The sequence below is a fragment of the Cryptotermes secundus genome, unplaced genomic scaffold, assembly GCF_002891405.2.
Source record: "Cryptotermes secundus unplaced genomic scaffold, Csec_1.0 scaffold931, whole genome shotgun sequence".
Classification (NCBI taxonomy): domain Eukaryota; kingdom Metazoa; phylum Arthropoda; class Insecta; order Blattodea; family Kalotermitidae; genus Cryptotermes; species Cryptotermes secundus.
Genome location: NW_019732382.1, coordinates 637,751 through 658,224, shown reverse-complemented (window position 1 = coordinate 658,224; position 20,474 = coordinate 637,751). Strand labels below are relative to the sequence as shown.

General features: G+C 38.8%; 1 protein-coding gene across 4 annotated transcripts in view; it reads left to right on the top strand.

The window, feature by feature from the left end:
- Positions 1–12: 12 nt before the first annotated feature.
- The window catches only part of LOC111867648 (zinc finger-containing ubiquitin peptidase 1), a 57,333-nt gene continuing 36,871 nt past the window's right edge, over positions 13–20,474 (top strand). For 2 of the 4 annotated variants that reach the window (XM_023857666.2, XM_023857665.2), the window contains exons 1-4: positions 13–233; positions 14,327–15,094; positions 17,576–17,696; positions 19,592–19,707. In XM_023857666.2, the coding sequence (XP_023713434.1) occupies positions 207–233; positions 14,327–15,094; positions 17,576–17,696; positions 19,592–19,707 (1,032 nt within the window). In that variant the 5' untranslated portion in view covers positions 13–206. Of the gene's footprint in view, positions 234–11,864; positions 11,940–14,326; positions 15,095–17,575; positions 17,697–19,591; positions 19,708–20,474 lie in introns of those variants that run through there. The other 2 variants (XM_023857668.2, XM_023857667.2) reach the window with 2 other exon arrangements.

Here is a 20,474-nt window from a genome sequence, read left to right as displayed (position 1 = left end):
GTTGGAACCGTTGGAACTATCGGGAACGATCGGGAACTATCGTGATGTGTGCGCACTCCCATTAAACGTAATGTTTCTCGGCGACGTGCCGAACTATCGGCAAACTAAAAATTGCATGTGTGCGCTAGGTCGTAGACGAATGCATCGAGTGTTACTGCGTATCAGGTACAGATAATTGTCTTGATGTGCAGGAAACGTAAGGAATCATGTGTTGCATTCTCTTGTATTGGTATGTACGTGAACTATTTTTCACACATTTATTATACACAATCTGCAATAAATGTATATGTTCAATAAGTACTGGCTCCCCAGTTGCGTAACTCATATACTCACTTTTCTCTATGTTTACATAGGTATCATTTTAATTCTTGTATTGGGGTTTTGCTCAGGTCTGTCTGGTAGAGTTAGCATGGTGTATCTTTTTAGTGTAGTCTCCCTGTTGTCTAGTAGGTTCATTGCTAGTATATTAGTGTGGTTTTCTAATTTTCGTAAGTGTTTTGTATTTCATTTTTTGATTTCATTGAGCACTGTATTCATTTCTAGATCTTTATGGACCCTGTAGTTATGTACCAAGGTACATTCAGAATGGATTGGAGAGTCTTGCTTGTTATAATTTGGTGGCCAGTAGGTACCTCGCCTTAAATGAAATTGATACCTGTGTACATGCATCAGGTTAAGAAAGTTTCTCCCTGTCATTGATTAAGCAGCACACTATATGATGTAGTGGAGCTGGACCTTCACGTATACATCTGTTCTAGTTGGAGGTGAATGGGTAGCTTCAGGTTCCCTCCACTTTACATCCAAGGAAAGAGCTCCAATTGGATAGGTGACATGGCCTTCAGTCGGTTTGTGTATTGTGGAGAAAAGAAACATATTGTACGTGCTTGTGAATGGAACCAACAATTCCCATCATCCAGCCTGTAACCTAGTCGCTTATGGTCACATGCCAGACTTGAGTGATATGTTACATTTTTAAGGAAATGTTTGTGTATTGCTAACATTTAGTACTTACCACCCATGATTTATCCTTATGACTCCTCAGCGGTAAACCATATGTATACTGTGTAGTATTTGAGGTCCTGCTCACCAAAGACATACTTTCATCACATTTGCAGTGCAGTTTAGACTGTCACAAGACAATGGCAAAGCTCTAGTCCTGTTGGTATAATCATATGTCTCATGCAAATGGTCATGTTGAATTTGTAGAACACCAAAATCTCCTGAAGCCATGATAGAGCGGAAAATTTATAAGACTGCCTTTTCACTTAGTGGGGGGTGGAGTCCAACTGGATCCACTTGGCATGGCAGCCACTGATTGGCCTATTGTAGCCTGCCCCGGGTGATTATGATGATGGAGAATTTGGTGGAATGAAGATTGGCAGTACTTGGAGAAAACCCGCCCCAGTGCCACTTTGTCCACCAAAAATCCCACTTGACCAGACCCAGGATCGAACCAGGGCCGCTGCGATGGGAAGCCAACAACTAACCACTAGAGCTATGGCACGGCCATCTAAGAGTGCCTTTTTTTAATTGCTAGTGGGGTGGGACTAAGTCCTTTGTCCTGCGGCCACTTCTGGCCTATTGTACCAGCCCCAGATGATAGGTGAGGGTGATTGTGGAGCAATTGGTGGAATGAAGATTGGCAAGGGAAACCGAAGTACTCGGATAAAACCTGCCCCAGCGCCACTTTATCCACCACAAATCCCACTTGACCAGACCCAGGATCAAACCCAGTCCACCATGGTGGGAAGCCAACGACTAACTGCTGGAGTTATGGTGCAGCCTAAGAATGCCTTACATTTAGCTCTATATTTAGATGAAATGATTGTCCTGCAAACTCTACACTTTCATTGTAAGAAGGAAAAGCATTAACAAAGTAATTTTTTCAAAGCAATAAAAATTAATTCTGTGAAGAAATCAATCTTAAACCATTGTTTCTGAATTCATGCAGCATGAAATAATTTGATGTAATTTGTGGATAACTTTGAAGCTGAATTAAGGCGTATAGAAGAAATGGTAGTTTTGTTAGAAAACTGGCTGGCTTCATGTTTTCAAGTCAAATCATAAGGTAATGTGTAAAGTAAAGGTAAAGTTGTCCCTGTGCTTAACTAAGTAAGCACTATGCCATGAAGGCGTATGGGAGCATGGTTGTATAGATCCACATTTTCTTGACCTCGGTACTAGCTGGAGGTGAGTGGTCAGCTTTACCCCTGGGGAAAGAGCCCCCAGTACCTATTGGATAGGAGGTTGGGTGGACCCCAGAGCCAGTTTGGATGACGTGGAGAAGAGAGAATTCTTGACCCTACCAGAACTCGAACTCTGACCCCTCAGTCGTCCAGCCCGAAGCCAGTCACTATACCAACTATGTTATCTCAGCTCCTAGGTAATGTGTACAATGCAAAATAACCATGAAGCCTCATGTTGCAAATATCCTCAAACCAGATCGATAGGTAGGTAAAGCAGTGTCAGTTTGTCAGGTTTATTGATAACAGGGAGAAATACTGCTCTAAACACTGTTACAGTGCAAATTGACACCTTACTTTAGGGAGGAGGTTGAAATTCCAGTTTCAGGTAGTCACAGACTTTTTTCTAATTGTTGTTGTATACACAGGCTTACAAGTGTTCTAATGTGTATGTGATATTAAAGAATTTTAGAATTAAATAAGAGGTGAACTTCAGATATACACATTTTATTGTAAAGAAATTAAATTAACAGTGTGAGTTACTATAACAACTAGCGACCTCCATAGTCTAGAGGTAACGTTCCCACCCCATGACTCGTAGTACGCGGGTTCAAATACCCGGCGGAGGTTGTCGAATTTTTAAGGGCGGAAAAATTCAGGGAACAAGTCCTCCGGGAGGGACTTTAAGCCGTGGGTCCTGTGTTGTAGCTTTACGGCACGTGAAAGAACCTCATATCACCTAAGGAGGTCACTGAGCCAAACTCAAGGACGTTTCCCGCCCAACAGCAGTCTCTAATACCTCTGGTAGATGGGGGAAGCATTATAGATACCTCTCAGCTAGTAGAGCCGGTCTTGCCGGCTGGGTGGGACTGATGGTAAGCACCAGTACCGGTAGGATATAGAGACTGGTAGAAATCATAGAGGAAAGCACAATGGACCAATACAGGTCTAAGTGCATGGGGAAACCCACCCTCTCCAATAACTAACTAACTAACTACTATAACAACTACTTTAGAAATTGCTGTAGGGTTCTGCAGGTACTTATTTAGTTTTCTTGTTAGTTACAGAAATTCAAATAAAGTAAAAGAGAAGGTGTGGAATCACTGTACTGAAAACATGTATGTTTCTTGCCTCAGTAATGAGACAAGTAAAAGAATCTGATCTGCAGTGAAGTGAGTCTCAAATGTGCTTTTCAGAACATTTCCTGTCTGAAGATGTACTTTGCCTCATCTCTCTCCTGGGACAAGATTTGGAATCATCTCCACGTGTGGTTCATCATGACTCTCTTACATTTACATTTATTTTCATTTCATGGATCCAATCATCTCCCCGTAGGGCTGGATGTAAAACATATCACACATTACAAATTCATGATGACTACACATCATATGTCCTTGGTCCAATAAAATATATAATCAGGACTCACGCAGACACCACAAGTTGTCAAGACAACACACATAGGCCGAGGGAAGACCACTGTCTTAGTTCCTTATGGCAAGAATTAGAATATCATCTTAAAATACATAATGCCATTTTCTGGCAGCATTTCAAAATTCATAACCACGGGTATTAAATGTCATGCCAAGGTGGTCGCACTCCTTGACGTTCAAGAGATTGAGTTCAAATCTCATTGCAGAGGCTACCTATCCTGTTTAGGGTTTTCATGTTTTTTCTGAACCCTTCAAAGCAAATACTACAAGATTCCTTAAATTATGCCACAACCTCTTCATTTTGTATCCTTTCAAATTCATTTTTCATTAATCGTCCAGTTTTTCAGTACTGTGCCATGAAGACGTATGGGGTAGTGGATGTATTGATTCATGTATTCTTGACCTTGGCACTGGTTGGAGTTGAGTGGTCAGCTTCACTCCTTGGCTGCTTTACTGCCTGGGAAAGAACCCCCGCCCTTGGTACCCATTGGATAGGAGGCTGGGTGGGCCGCAGAACTAATCTAGTTGATGGGGAGAGAAGAAAAATCTTGCTCTTACAAGGACTTGGAACACCATTCAGTGCTGTGTAGTCTGAGCTATTTACATCGTTATTAAACTATAAATAAAGAAGTGAATAAGCAAGGAATAACTCCAACTTAGTTCTTATTTTATAGGTGTTATAGTTAAAGTGTAAGATCTCAAATTGTAACAGCAATCTCTCATGCTTTCACATTCAGTATCCCTTTGCAAATGTAACTTTTTCCCTTTTTCTTCACTCCTATAGCATCTCAGAAGCCGGGGTAGCCCAGTTGGTATAGCAACTAGGCTATGGAATTGGTGAGCAAGGAGTTGGGCTGCGATTTCTGGCAAGGGCATATGATTTTTCTCTTCTCCATAATAACCAAACCAGCTCTGGGGCTCACGCATCCAAATATGCAATGGTTACTGGGGGCTGTTTCGCTGGCGGGAAAGTGGTAAGGATATGAAGCTGACCACTGCCCTCTATCTAGTGCTGAGGTTAAGAACATTGGAACTATACATCCACTCCCCCATACTTCTTTATGGCTTGGTCCTTTATTAATGAAAAACAAGGTTAATTGTGCCTTTACTTTTACCTTCACCTATAACATCTCAGCCCAAACCACTCATATGATGACAGAATGTGCCCTTAATTGCGATTTTGTAGTGTAATATGAGTATGTGTGTTGTATGTCAGTGTGTGTTAAGTATTTTATTCACTTTATAATGTATGACAGCTGTGTTTGTCACATGCTTTAATATTATATTTAAGCATCCTGTTACACTCTATACAATATGTGATATAAATTCCATCCTAAGTGCAACAATTTATTGTAGGTCTTTTGTTTTGCTTTCTTCTACACTACATGTTCCAGCTGCAAACGGCCATCATCAGGTGTATACACTCACGTAGCTGTTACACTGCACCCAGTTTAAAATTTAAAAAGACACAGGTATTCCCAATTGGCTAACAAGATCTACTTCGCTGATATTTGTCTGGTTCGTACACCATCTTTGTCATCCACACACGTCAATTTTGACATTCATGAACTGGCACTTTTAAAATCTTCCGTTCTAATTTTAGAAAATTCCTTTAAAAATTTTCCAAATTTTAAAATTTAAAATTTAAAATTCTCAGGGTTTTCGCCCCCACGTCTATAGTGCTGCAGCGGCTACTTCTTGTTTTCAGCACTGTACAGGTGTTATTCTGTGTAGGCTCCCTGTGTGCGTGCCAAAACATGTAGTGTAGAAGAAAGCAAAACGAAAGACTACAATAAATTGTTGCACTCTGGACGGAATTTATATCACATAACATGCTTTAATGTTCAAGAAGCTGGCGTTTCGTCAACAGAATGATAGTTGCATGTTGTCTCAGAATAAAAAGTAGTGTCATTTTCTTGAATGCGAAGATGTACTCTTTGGTAGCAGTTAACTGATGTTTTAGAGGGATGTTAAAGGTGGTATGGTTCATTGTTAACACTTTGAGAATACAAATCTAACGTAGCAGTTAGTTTTAAAGATTTAATTCACCCACTGAACTATGTGACTGAGCTGCAGTGTACTTTCTCAAAGATGTTATGAGCGTCCCCTCTCAACAATTGGCTTGGTTCATGGTAAGGAATTCACAGATTGATGTCCTTGACTAGCACTGGAGGGAATGGATGATTTACCTTAGGGTTCATGTAATATTTAAGTAAGGAAACTATTGATCAAGAATCAACACTGAGGCAGAGGTCAGGAATAGGAGAGATGCATTGAGGACATGAAACTTGATAGTTCCAACAATGAATCAAGATTTGTGGAGAAGTACTAACACTGTTGAGCTGAGTCCTCTTTGAGCAGTCAACAGTTGCTCAGCTGCTCAAGAAACTCCCAGCATTTTACAGAACCTGAAGGTTCATTACCATGTTCATAAGAGCCAACTGCTGGTTCCTGCTCTGAGCCAGATGAATCCAGCCCATACCACCCCATCATACGAGTATATCCCTAAGAGGAATTTTAATATGATTTTCCCAACTATTTTAGTTCTTCCTAGTGACTCAGTCTGGTTTTCCCATGAAATACTTTGTATGTATACCTCTGGACCCGTGCGTGCTACATGCCCAGCCCATCTCTGTCTTGATTTGATCATCCTAATTATATTTGGCAAAGAGTACAAGTTATGAAGCTCCCTGTTATGCAGTCACAGTATTCATATGATACATAAATTTCCACTTGTGTTTAAGGCTCAATTGTTTAGAAATAACATGATCAGAATTGTTGGCTCCAGTTTAAAACATATCCAGCAGTTCAGTTTTCCACCATGGAGAGGATATTAATGATCTTTAATATCTGAGAAGGCAGTTATATCAAATTTTACAGATGCCTGAAATCAGCTTGCTCTTTCTCGTAATCCTTAGCTAGCCAGGAATCTTCAGTGTGTCCTTCTTGACCACGTCATACTACTACACACAAAACGTCTACAGATAATGTTCTAAATCTCTGCCCTCCTAAGTAATCGAATCTTGAAAGAAGCTTTTTGATTCCAGAACAAAGGTAGATGACATGCCCAAAAGAATTCCAGTCACCAGCATGTGAGAAAACCCACAAATTGGTCATTTTAAATAATTCGGAAACCCCATGAATATGAGAACGAAGTCACTTGTCACTCTAAAGGACGTCGCTCTGGCGATGTATACTAAGATATTTCATAAGGCGCAGATCGCCTGTGCATAATCAGTGACCAGAACAACCCTTTAAGTTTCTATTGTAAACAGTTTCTCTTGTCTCCGGAAAGTAGTCCACAAGAATCTGAAGTGTGATCTTCTGGATTATGATAACATGTAGTCTGGAAATAGTTACCAACATTTCGGAGGAACATGCTGCTTCCATCTTCAGGAGACTTCTATCCTAAAAATTGAGGCAAAGGATTACTTCGAAGTGTTGGTAAGTACCCATCATACTACAGATTGTTGTAACCCAGATACTGACCGCCATGAAACTTCGTGTATCATATAGTCTGTAAGGTTTGTCTGTCCCAAACAGATCTTAACGAAATTAACTGCACCTGAAATCTATGTAAAGTGAGGCGCACCTGTCACTCAGCCTCCAAAAGGAACATTTCATTCACCAATACGAATTAACAAACAAGAGGCGAGTGCACTATAGTATTCAATTTCCAAAGAGAAAAACTTGGGTTAATTATCTGCTGCAGTTTCGGTTATATTTTAAGCAATTTTAACATTAAATTTTTAATTTTCAGCGTCTAATTTAATGTTAATCAGTGCTTCATTCGATAAGAGGACAATACAGTGACACAAGTTATGACGTATAATGCACCTGAAGATGTCCGTGTATGGCCGAAAGATACTGCATTAATAAAAAGAACGAATGAAATGTGACAGTGTGGTAGTAACCGTTTAGCAGTAGAACACTTATGAAAGTTGTATTAAGAGATATAATGATACAAACTCCGTCTCAAGTGCAAACAATATATTTTGTGTCTTTGCTCTTGCTCCCCTACACTACATGTTTCGGCCTCAGACGGCCATCATCAGGTGTATAACACTCACGTCGCTGTCACACTGCACCCAGCTCAAAATTTAACATTAAAAACACTTTCCTCGTTATTATCAACTTCTACTTCGTTGATAACTGTCTGGTTTTGAGCTGGGTGCAGTGTGACAGCGACGTGAATGTTATACACCTGATGATGGCCGTCTGAGGCCGAAACATGTAGTGTAGGGGAGCAAGAGCAAAGACACAAAATATATTGTTTGCACTTGAGACGGAGTTTGTATCATTATATCATTTATCGTATGGAGTGCAACAGGATGCTTAAATATATTATTGTATTAAGAGGACTGAAATAAATAATTAAGGAATAATACTTCGTCATCATCTTCATGGATTAGGCCATGCTTGGTCTGTTCCGTCTTCTTGAAGAGTATATCCGTCTCTCCATCTTAACTGTGGGCGTCCTATGTTTCGAATATTTTTGGGGTGTACGTTAAAATTTTTATTCGGAATTTGTCTTCTATTCGTAGAACGTGATGCTGTGTTTTCACGTAAAGGTACCGGAATAACGCATATTTGCATATCAACAGAAGAAATCCGTGCGAATGGTACGTGTGACATAAACACTGCTTAACAATAACGGAATATGCATTAACGGGTCCGATAACCTGCTTTCATGTTTCTCATACCAGTTACAGGAGCTGTAGCCTGAACAGTCTGGCGTGCTTTTCTTGGCCTTTCATTCCCCCTCCCCCCTTTCTTTTTCCTTATTTTAAGACCATACACTCCATTTTCCTCGGAATGTATCTTACAGTACTGTTGGTGGGGCTCGAAAGATAATTCCATTCCTTAATCACGTTCATCCTGAATATTATTTAACAAAAACTGATGTCTAGTATTCATATGTATCTGAGACATGAAATTTTTATGGGCTGTGAAGCGTCTCAAATATATAGCAAGAGACGGCTGTAGAATGTTATTACCGACATTACCAGACACCACAGTTTTTCGGGGTAAATGATCAGCACTGGTAAGTGAGATATTGTTTATACTCTTGGCGCGAAAAGAGCATAATCATAAGTTTGATGTTGCAGTTTTTTTTTTTTTTTTCTGAATCGTTAAGCTGAGTAAGAGGAACAGGCACAAACGAATCACATACAAAAGGGATTAATATTTCTCTTATCCCATAAGTAGTATAATGAAGTATCTCAAATTAGTCAACCTCGAAATTTTGATTTGTGGAGAGCTGAGACAGTTCATCAGATAAGATTCGCGGTATAGGGCGAAAGGGACTGGTAAATAAGGAAGAGGACTAGCTTGTCACTGTGATAATGTGAATATAAATGTTATGATTCTGGACATTGCCCTTCTGCCCTGGAAACTGTTGGTCTCCGAGTTCCTGCTCGGTATATCAGAGATTTTGCATTGTTCAATGTTTGCCCTTTATTTAAGAATTGCCCCTCTGCTAGATGCGCAGCTGCTGCTAATGTTGTCTGCAGGGAGGTTGACGTATTCGGAGCCAGGAATGTTCTACCCAAACAAATTTTAAATACAGTAAACTGTTAGTATTTTATTATTTGCATGTTCAGTAAAGCAAAATGAATTACGTAATTTTCCTCAGAAAATCTATACTATACAATTCTTAATTAAATATTAATGTTTCATTCCTATATTCGTAATAGCACTTAGTTTAATCATAATGAAATTTTTATTACTGTTATAATTATCACTTATTTGTTTGTTTACTTTTACTTTTATTAATTATTATTTCTTCCAATTACTTAACTGTAATTTGTATTTGACTTTTAATAAGTTTGTATGTAATGTAATTCAGTCATCTACACTGTGCTGAGTCTGTAATTGGCCTTGCGGCTGTTGACTCGGCACATTAATAATAAAGAATTGAATTGAATTATCCATCGGCCTGTTTGTATTTCAAAACAACGTTTAGGAGACTGGATTCTGTCTCCGTACTCAGGGAAAAAAAACCTACTCAGTTGGGTCCAATCGATAGAGCTAGTCCCTATCTATAACGTAAAATTTTTATCCTAGAAATGATTATGGCGGGGGCACACCAAGGAAACTGGCAACCGCAATTTTCGAGAATTGATCTCAGCATGAGTTAAACATATGTTACTGGATGGAGAAGCACAAATTGAGGAAACTGCGTTGCCTGTGTTTAACTCAGGCTGATAGCAATTCTCGGAAATTGCGGTTGCCAGTTTCCTTGGTGTGCCCCCGCCCTAAGTCAATCTTCAGATTGTGTGTAAGTACCCGGTATCACCGCAATTTTTAATACAGGTGTTGCTTTGTTGCAAGAACTAAATTTTGTAGACTGTATTCTGGTGCTAAGAGACCCGTGCGATATGAATACTATTTACTTAACTCTTGGAGTAATAATGTAAGTCCTTCTAATGCTGTACCGATAATAACAGATTGACGTAATGAAACATAGTCAGATGCGTCTTATTTCATTGTCATCTCTCCAACCGTTCATTTTCTGAAGTGCTCCAGCGAGATGTAAGCAGTCCACACATAGCCTCATCTGAAGCTGTGCATGTTACATATTTAGAAGTACCGCCATTTTGAATAAAGAGGAACGTTACTTAGCTCTGTTTACAAACCATTCAAAATATATTTTTCTCCCAGATGTTGCGAGCTTGAAATAGATTAATATGTTGATTATTCTGTTTTACACCTGTCGGTGGTAAAGTATTCACCTCTGTAGTAAATCAGATGAAAAGTGCCTCGTAGTTTAAATCCATTATTGAGGAAATGTAAGTAAGACGTCGACAGCGCAATAAAAATGTATATTAATTCAGGAACCGGTTTAGAAGTTTTCTGATTTCTGGGGTAATATTTGGGATTTCATGCATTCATCACTGGCTCTACAGCCCTTTGTTGGGCCCTTGCCTTTTCCTCAGTCTCGTAAGCTTTTTTACACAGACGGTAGGGCTCCTTGGACTAGTGATCAGCCCGTCGCAAGGCCGCTACCTACACGCAGGACAACACTAACAGAATAAACGCACACACAGACATCCATGCCTTCAGTGGGTTTTTAACCCACGATTCCAGCGGGCGAGCGAGCGTCCATGCCGTAGACCGCGCGGCCACCGTAATCGGCAGTATTTAGGATAGCCTTATATAAATGCCGCGTGACATTGCCATCCGGACTTGCACGTACTTAGTTATTGGAGAGGGTGGGTTTCCCCATGCACTTAGACCTGTATTGATCCATTGTGCTTCCCTCTATGATTTCTATCAGTCTCTATATCCTACCGGTACTGGTGCTTACCATCAGTCCCGCCCAGCCAGCGAGACCGGCTCTACTAGCTGAGAGGTATCTATAATGCTTCCCCCATCTACCAGAGGTATTAGAGACTGCTGTTGGGCAGGAAACGTCCTTGAGTTTGGCTCAGTGACCTCCTTAGGAGATATGAGGTTCTTTTACGTGCCGTAAAGCTACGACACGGGACCCACGGCTTAAAGTCCCTCCCGGAGGACTTGTTCCCTGAATTTTTCCGCCCTTAAAAATTCGACGACCTCCGCCGGGTATTTGAACCCGCGTACTACAGTCATGAGGTGGGAACGTTACCTCTAGACTACGGAGGCCGCTTGCACTTTATATACTTTATATATATATATATACTTTATACTTTATATAGATACAACTTCGTAGGTTAGCCCATTCTGTTTCCATTCGTTTAACATCCCCAGATTTCGAAGCCCAGTATTCCAGAACGATAAGCCTACATGTGTTCAGTTCGTGCTTGTACGGTTCAGCGAACTCTGCCCACGGTGATCGTGTAGACCAGGCGCATTTGGGCGCCGACGCCTCAGACAAAAATCCAATATTAGTATTGAACGTGTAGGACAAGTGAAACGGTAATATATATTTTGCTTGCAAGTTAAGATAGATGCTTGCGTTATGGCAGCCAGGTGTAATAGAGTCCATGCATTTTTATTTTTTGTTTTAATTTCGTTCCTACACCAATTGCCTGTATGATCATGATGTTTAGACGAAACTAGTCCCACATTACTCGTATACCTGTCTGTACATTCAGCCACGTATAGAATATATAGGTGGAGGTGGAGATTTGTATTTGATTATAAATAGGACCATTAATCCTGTGTATTAATTCTACAATCGTTTTGTATGTAAGATTTAGCTGTGGCAGAAAATATTGATTGAAACAGCTGACGTAAAGCTGCCGCGTGTTACCCCGACTATGCAGGCATCCCACGGTGCATTACTGATGTTCAGATAGTATTACTGTCAGGCGAATTCGTTGAGCTTTGAAGCCGGTGGATGGTAAGCGATTATTTTATGAATAATGTAACGCAGTTATTATGAGAATGTTGTGTTAAGTATCGAATTACTACAGAAACATGTTTCCAATTGTATTCAAATTACTAATTTTATATATATACATATTCTTTTCTGCTCTTGCGGTACATATCATTTTTAGTGTACTGGCTATTGTAACGAGTTAATCATAACAATACTTTAATGACCACTTATTCTAACACAGCGTTCTATTGTTAAAGAAGTTATATAATTTGAGCTTTCTAAACTGGAAAAGATTAAAATAACTTCCATAAATTCACAATTCCTCCAGGAACCTTGATACCACTGGAAATAACTTATTGTTACTATGTAAGTCATTTGACTTCATAAAATTCAAAGTTTTAAATAACGACTACATAATTGTGTAAAGAAATTGAGGAAATAAATTTTCTTCACATCTGAAGTGTTTATTCAGAACAGTAAACCTGTTATGGGTTGCAAGTTCCACTGTTCTTAAAATGGTCATATGGGAATCATTATTTAACACTGAGAGTATAACTGTCAAATACAGGAGCATTATTAATATACTTCTTGAATATTAATATCAGCAAGTGTAACTGATGTGCATCTTCCTTCAGAAGTATGAATATCTAATTTTACAGTGATTGTAGTTATTAAATGGTTCTTCCTGTCGTTAGACAGCAAAAACCGAAATGTTAACATGTATAATTATTAATATGGATGTAAAAGTATTTCTAGTAAAACGCTTCCATTCTGTTGTAGTAGCTATCAGAACAATTACATGAAACTCTAATGAGCTGTGTCCCTCTCTGGATTTAAATAAAAAATTTAATTATAAGTGTAAATTCCATATTCTTTTCACTTGCAGTAAACGGTCTAATAGTGGCATGCCCAAGGAGATCTTCCTGAGTTTAATGATATGTGATTTTAAGGTAGTCTCTAAATAAACTTTGAGTAATAATATATTTGAGCGTCTTATTGCACTAGTTGAACACTATAGCTTGTTGGTCAGAACGCCAGTTAGTACATGTTTTCACATATGTTTATATGTTTTGGCAACATGAGGTCATAATCCTCTTCTCCAAGTATAATTATAATGATCAAGTCAAGGAGGATGAGGTGGGCAGGTCATGTAGCACGAATGGGGAGATGAGGAATGTGTATAGGATATTGGTGAGAAAGCCAGAAAGAAAGAGACCACAGGGAAGACCAAAGTGAGTGTAGGTGGATGGACAATATTAGAATGGATCTTAGAGAGACAGGATGGGATGGTGTGGATTGGATAGATCTGGCTCAGGATAGGGACCAGTGGAGGGCTCTTGTGAACACAGTAATGAACCTTCGGGTTCCATAAAATGCTGGGAAATTCTTGAGTAGCTGCAGAATTGGCAGATCCTCCAGAAGGGCTCAGCTCCACGAGTAATTAAGTAAGTAAGAGGTCATAATCAGGTATATAATGATTCATGCAAATGTTTATACTACATTCAATAATTCATGGCACACAAGACTTATAAGCCTATAGCAACACATCTTTTTAAAATTATTTTAAATTAAGTTAACAAGGAAACAATATTGTTTTTTAAAAGCAAACTTTTAGACTATGTCTTAGATCCACATCTTGTGTGCTATGAAATATTTAATACAGTATAACAATTTGCCTGAATCTTTATATACCTGATGATGGTCCCATGTGGCTGGAACATATCGTAACTATATGTGAAAATATAGAACAAGCGGTGTTCTGACCAGTGAGCTACAAAAATACTGCATCTTTTTAAGACTGTTCTACATACATACATACATACATACATACTGTTCTGTATATGTCAGGTGCTAAATATTGAGTGTTTGGTTACATTAGCAAGATATTAATTCCACAGCATATTACTCCCCTCTGACCATTTATAGAGTGTTTTAGATTCCTTGCTGCTCACAAGATTATATTGTCCTACATCTTAAGATAATTTTTATAACTTGGACATACTACGGTTTCCCTTTCTTCATTGTAATTTTAGTTTTAATATTCTTGTATGTAATCATTAACTATAATGTTAAATTAGATTTGCATGGGTACCTTAAAATTATGTTAGTCACATGTTTCTATGATTTTTAAGTCCCTCATATCTTGGGACTGGCTGTAGCAGACAAAAGACATTCAGATATCAAACTACTTGTTGTCTCTATCAAATTACTTGTAATTTGTGTTTGAATCCTACAAGTATTTATTGCATCTAGTTGGATGTGGCTATTTAAAACTTCTTTCAGTATATCTGTAAGTATTCTGTTGTCAAAACAATGTTTCCAAGTCCTTTGGTTTAGGCATGAAAAAACAGTCATGATTATCATGTTGTATTTCAAGTAATTAGCAACATTAATGTGTTTACTTCCAGTCCACAGCAGGAGTGTGGAGTGTGATGGCTGCCAAGATGCCTGAACTAAGCTATTCTTGTGAGATATGTGGTGTGGAGGGACTGAATGATGAGGAGATGCGTTCACATATGGTGGTTTACCATCTAGAGGGTGCTGCTTCATGCCCATTTTGTGATTTGGGTGAAGTCTCGGCAGAAGAGATGTTGATGCATGTCAACAGTGCTCATTTAGATTATTTAACTCCTGAACAAGAACTTCTGGCATTCATTGACGATGACGATGATGAAGACAGTAGTGAACGGGACATGGCTCGACCTTCTCCATGGTCACTCTCACCTGAAGCCAGAGAGAATGGTTGGATAAATAATATCAATAATAATAACAATAATTATTGTGGGGGTGGTAGTGCTGCAGGTGGTAGTAGTAGTAGTAGCAGTGGAAGCGTGCTAATGGGCACAGCTAATGGTGTAGCAAGTGCAGGTTCTGGCTCCCCTCTTCGCTCACAGTTGGCACTGAATCTCCGGACTAGTGCCATACCCAGCCCAGCCAAGAAAGCTACACCTCAACAGTGCCCCATGTGTTCATACAGTAGCGATTCTCCTCTGCAGTTAGAAGAACATATAAATAGACAACATTTTGATCTGACCAGTCCATCATTCCCTGCATCGCCACCAGGATTACAAGAGACAGTGTACAATTGCCCGCTCTGTATTCGTACCTTCCAGAACAGTCCAGATTTAGAATTGCATGTAAATATTGAGCATAAGGATATCCTCAGTCCTGCCAAGGTAAGTGTTCACCAGTTTTTGTATGGCTGTTTGAAATAAGGAAGAGAATGTAGTAAGCTGCATTCTTGATTGTAGGGGAAGAGAGAAAGCAGGAAAACTTTAAGATCTTGAACTGCTCCTATTAGGTTTGTGTTCATAATTGTATGAATCATAAGTACAGTAACGGATGTAGGAAGTAGAAGAGAGCGTGTATTCCATATTTCCTCTCATCTCAACCGCATCACAACAGAGGTCAAAAATGTGATTGATGAATACCATACCAGTCTTGTAGAAAGAGTATGAACGAGATGAAAGCCTGGTTCAAAAGTATCCACATATACCATATTGTATGATTATGTCAATCTTCATTATTGAAAATTTATGAATATACTGTTATAATCAGGAAAATACAGCACTTCAGAATTTCTAGATCAAAATTTTTTTCAGACCCATAATAACATTTAGAGTATTGTTTGCAGTACCTATCATTTTTTTTATTATTGATTCTTACACAAATACTATTAATACTTAATATCACATGTTCAGTGGCCGACGTGCTGAGTGGACTAAGCCGGACTCCACCCCCCACTATGCGAATTAAAAAAATTAAAAAATATCACGTCATTCAAATGCCTTGGTTAGGCAATGGCCATTTACTTTGAGTCCTTTCCATTTCATCATTCACTTATCATCCTACCATTTGACACTATACAGTTTAGATACTGACTCTGTTATAGAATAATCCACAAAAAAAATCTGTGTACTGATAACTGCATAGTAAGGGTTGTTCTTATATTCCTATACTTTTTTTTTAAGAAATTGATTTATACAGCTTATGAGAGTCAAGTTTATTTTCATATGTGATGTATGTAGAAGGGCGCAGTGTATTGTGTGTCATACTGCTCACATTGTGGGATCTAGGCCTGCACAAATTTTCCATAAATCTATAAGTCATTTCCAAAAACTAGGAACCAGAATAAAAACAAAACACTTTGGGTTAGGTATTTGCTGATTTTTATTAACAGGATATAAATAAAAGCCAGTTCAAGTGATTCTGGGTGGATGGGGGCATGGCATGATGTTGCTAGAGTGTGGAGAGAGGTATGATGATGATAGGATGGACAGATAAAAGGGCTGTGAAAGCAATGTGGGAGAAAGAGAGAGAAATTAAAAAGACACAAGAATGGAAGAACAGGAGTGAGGGAGCTGTTATAATGTGAAGGAGAGGGAGGGAGGAAGGAAGGGGAAGAGAGTGATGATAGGATGAACAAATAAAATAGTTAGGAAAGCAACAGAGAAGAAAAGAGGGAAGTAGATGATAGAGGATAGAGGTATGGAAGAATAGGACTGATGTAAATTTTTTAACATGGAGAGGCAAGAAGGAAGGGGGAGAAGAGTGGTAATGGGATGAGCAAATAAAGGAAATGGGACACCAGTAAGAAAGAAAACAGAGGGAAGGATATAAAGATGTGAATGAGATAAATGAAAAAAAATTATTTTGCTTGTCATCTTTGATGGGTAATATGCTAATAGTAATGTAATATTAAGAAAACACTAAGTCAAGCTAAAAGAAAACTCCATGGTTGTAGTCTGCAAGCAAACTATACTGACTGAACGACTGCCGCTTGTCAGCAAAGTTAGTACCAACTTTAGTAGATAGAAGGTGTCGCATGGTCAGCGCAACGAATCCCCATGGCCGTTAATTTCGGTTTTCTAAACCGGAGCTGCTGTTTCCTGAAATAGTTCCTCAGTTATCCTCATGAGGCTGAGTGGACCCCGTTCCAGGCCCACTACTTCTCAGAAAATATGGTAGCGATGGGAATCGAACCTGGACTTGAACTCTGATTACTAGACCACAGAGGCGGTCAAGAAAACACTAAGTGCCAGCATGAAAGTTTTAGACGCAGTGGTGACTTGGCACCTGGAATTCTTATAGGCCTCATGGGATTAATGTTATATCTTGCTGCATTATTAGTTCTGTTTAACGTAAGTGTGCAGGTTGTGCAAGCTTCTTAATTTACATGTGGATTGCCTGCAACTACATAATTTTCCTGTTACGTATTATCCTTATTCCTCTTTGTTTTTACTGTATGTCAGTTCATTTTATTTGTTCTTGTAAGGTTACTTTATTTAATATATTACTTACTCTTTCACTAATATGATCTTCTATGTTGATTTTGAACACAGTGCTATTCTGCCTGGTGTATGACTGTTATAGTGCGGTACTTACACATAACTACCAAAGCTGGTGAACAGCTTGGTGTCATTCACCCAATATTCTTCACATTTAATGTATGAATGTTGCCACCTACATTAGTTTATATAATTTCATTAATTCTTAATTGTGTGTGGGAAAAGTATGTCAGTATTATTTCCACTGGCCCTCTATTATTTTGTAATGTAATATTCAACATTGCAGTCTCATGTTTGGATTTTGCAGTCTTATGTGATACAGGTCCTGGAGTTTTGGTTGCAGTTTATCAGACATTCGTTTTGTTGCAGCCTAGTCATATTTCTGCGAGTGTGGAGAACTGGAGTGACAATTGTCCAGTGTGTTGCATGACCAACTTCAAGAGTAATCAGGAAATGGTTGCACACATAGAAGAACACTTTAATCAGAAAGGTCATAGAGTTAAAAGTATTGTATAATTTGCATATGCATGCATGTGCACACACTCACACACATATGTGCGCATGGTATCTAATTAATAGTAGACTAGTTTCAGTAAACTGTTGTGGCAAACATCCCACAACATGGCAGCAGGTGGTGACCATGCCATAGCAGCTTACAGGAAACTTAAATTAGACACTCTGTATGTGTGTGTGTTTGCACTTCAAAGTTATTCATAGAAATTTTCCAACTCCTCATTTGTTATTTGCGTGGTTGACCATGGGTTGTGTGCTAGTTATTAGATGATACAGTTTTTGTTCACATGACATATGTTGAAATAAAAATGTTCGCTGATATTAAGGAATGCCATAATTTGATTCAGAGCCCACTGGTCATTATTTGACATGTATGCCATGTTACATATGAGGGCTATTTGGAAAGTAACATTAATTTATTTCAGGCAACTAATGTAGGAGCAGGTGAAAGCTCACGCATGAGACCCACATGACCCATTGCTTTTTGAACCATCACAAAACTGGTCAGCTAGTGTTTGTTCTTGTCTCTATAGAGTGAGTTATGATGCGTCCTGCAATTGATATTTCCACCAGCTGCAGACTTCATGGTGTTTTCCACATTCTTGATGCTAAAAACATGAGTGGTGTGGAAATCCATGGTGAATTATGTGTGGTTTATGGCCAAAAAACTGTTCACGACAAAGAACGAAGTGGTCTGCATCTGCAGTGAGTAATGATGTTGTTCGAAGTGTTGACCAAAAAATTTGTGAAAGATGGTACTTCACAATTTCAGAACTTTCATGTGAATTTCCACAAATTTCATGCACTGTTCTGTATGAGATTATCACAGGCCATCACAAGTTTTGCACAAGATTGATTCTGAAAATGCACAAAACACAGAATGGCTTCAGCTTTGACTTTTTAGATCAATACCACAAAGGTGGCGATGAATCTCTGAATCACATCATGAGTAACAGGTGATGAAACCAGAGTTTCATGTGTGAATATTGTAACCACAGAGCAGTTAAAGCAGTTGATTTACCAAACATTTACCAAACACGGCAAAATATTTTAACAGATGGCTGCCAGAAGACTTGTGGCAGCTATATACTGGACAAGAAAGGAGCGCTAAGGATGGATGTTATTCATCAAGGACCACAGTCCTGATCTCACTCTGAGTGACTACAACCTGTTTACCTACATGAAGAACTGGTAGGGTTCACAACACTTGAATAATAATGAGGAGCTGATGGAAGGTGTCAAAATGTGGCTGAGCTCACAGGCGGTAGGCTTCTCAGACTTCTGCGACATAGGCATACAAAAACTTATTCCCCAGTTCAGTAAATACCTCAATTCCGGTGGTGACTACATTGAGAAGTAGCTTAAGTATGTACATATTTTTTGTATATAATATTTTTTTAGTGCTTGTTTTGTTAATAGCTCACTGGAGGTTACTTTCTGAATAGCCCTCATAAAATTATATTAAGCTGGCGAAGGAGTATCAGTTGTACAGAGATTCCCCCTGTCTCCTTATAATATAATTGTGCAGAGTAAAAATTATATTGCATGTGTGTAGTAACTTTTTCTGAGGAATTAACATCACTTTGGCCAGTAAAACCTTTTTGTGTAGTTGCTGATTCTAATAATCTCTTGGATGTGCCACTCTAAAGCATGTTGTTCTGTAACTCTAATCCATAATTCATAAAGAATATGGATATAAAATTTTTTTATCGGCTTTATACCAGATAGCAAGCCAGAACTCATTTCTTTCATCCCACAATCTGATCAATTTTTTTTGCAATATTGCTAAAAATTTGTGTGAGTAGCTGTAATATAATCATTCATGTAGTATTTTATGCTCTGCCATGTGAGAACACCTCTAATATTCTGCAGGTGTATCTCCAATTACTCCAGATATGTCATGTGATCGTATGCTTGCACGGGAAATAGAAAAGCGAGAGAAGGAGGTTCGGAGATTGCGAGAACAGCGGGAGTTTGAAATGCTGAGGGTAAGGGTCACTTTGTGTTATTCTGATTTTCCATTGTTGCAGTTCTACTAGGATAGTCTTAGTGACATATTTACATGTTGTATGAAATTTTGAATGTCAGTATTTGCAATTTACAAAGTGGCTTCTATAACTCATGTAAAGTCAATCAGTTTAGTTCACAGTGAGTTCTTTCTATAGCTGTGATGGTCAGATGTTGACTTTTCACCACAGGTCAGGTTGAAAGTGAGGGCAGTCCATATGCTACAATTTGTGATACTAACATGTGGTGAGCAAAATATTTTTGGCAGTTTTTTTCTCAGAGTACCTCAGTTTTCTCTTGCCTGCCATCATTCTGCCAATTCTCAATATCCAACTGTCACTGCCACTGTAGTTTACATTAGGCCCAAGCAGTCAGCACCTTCATCACAACCTTGGTCCCTAGCAGGAGCTTCTGTCTTACCTGGCATTTGGTCGACTCAGAATAAGGGTATTTAGCTTTAATTTTAGTTGTCAGTGAACAAATTCTGCCAAATACAAGCCCACAAAGACACTGAGACTGACAACTGAATATATGGTGTTTCCCACCCCCACATGATAATTCTTTGTTCCTGTGCTCTGATAACCATCCATCATATTTTCACCTAATCTAATTTACATGTGTTTTTCTCATCAGGACTTTTACTGTTGCAGAAGTTATTGTAGTAGAACTTCATTGGTATAAGTTTGAGGAGAGTGAGAAATTTACTATTCATAATAACGTGAATTAGCTCAATTTAAAGCAAAACAAG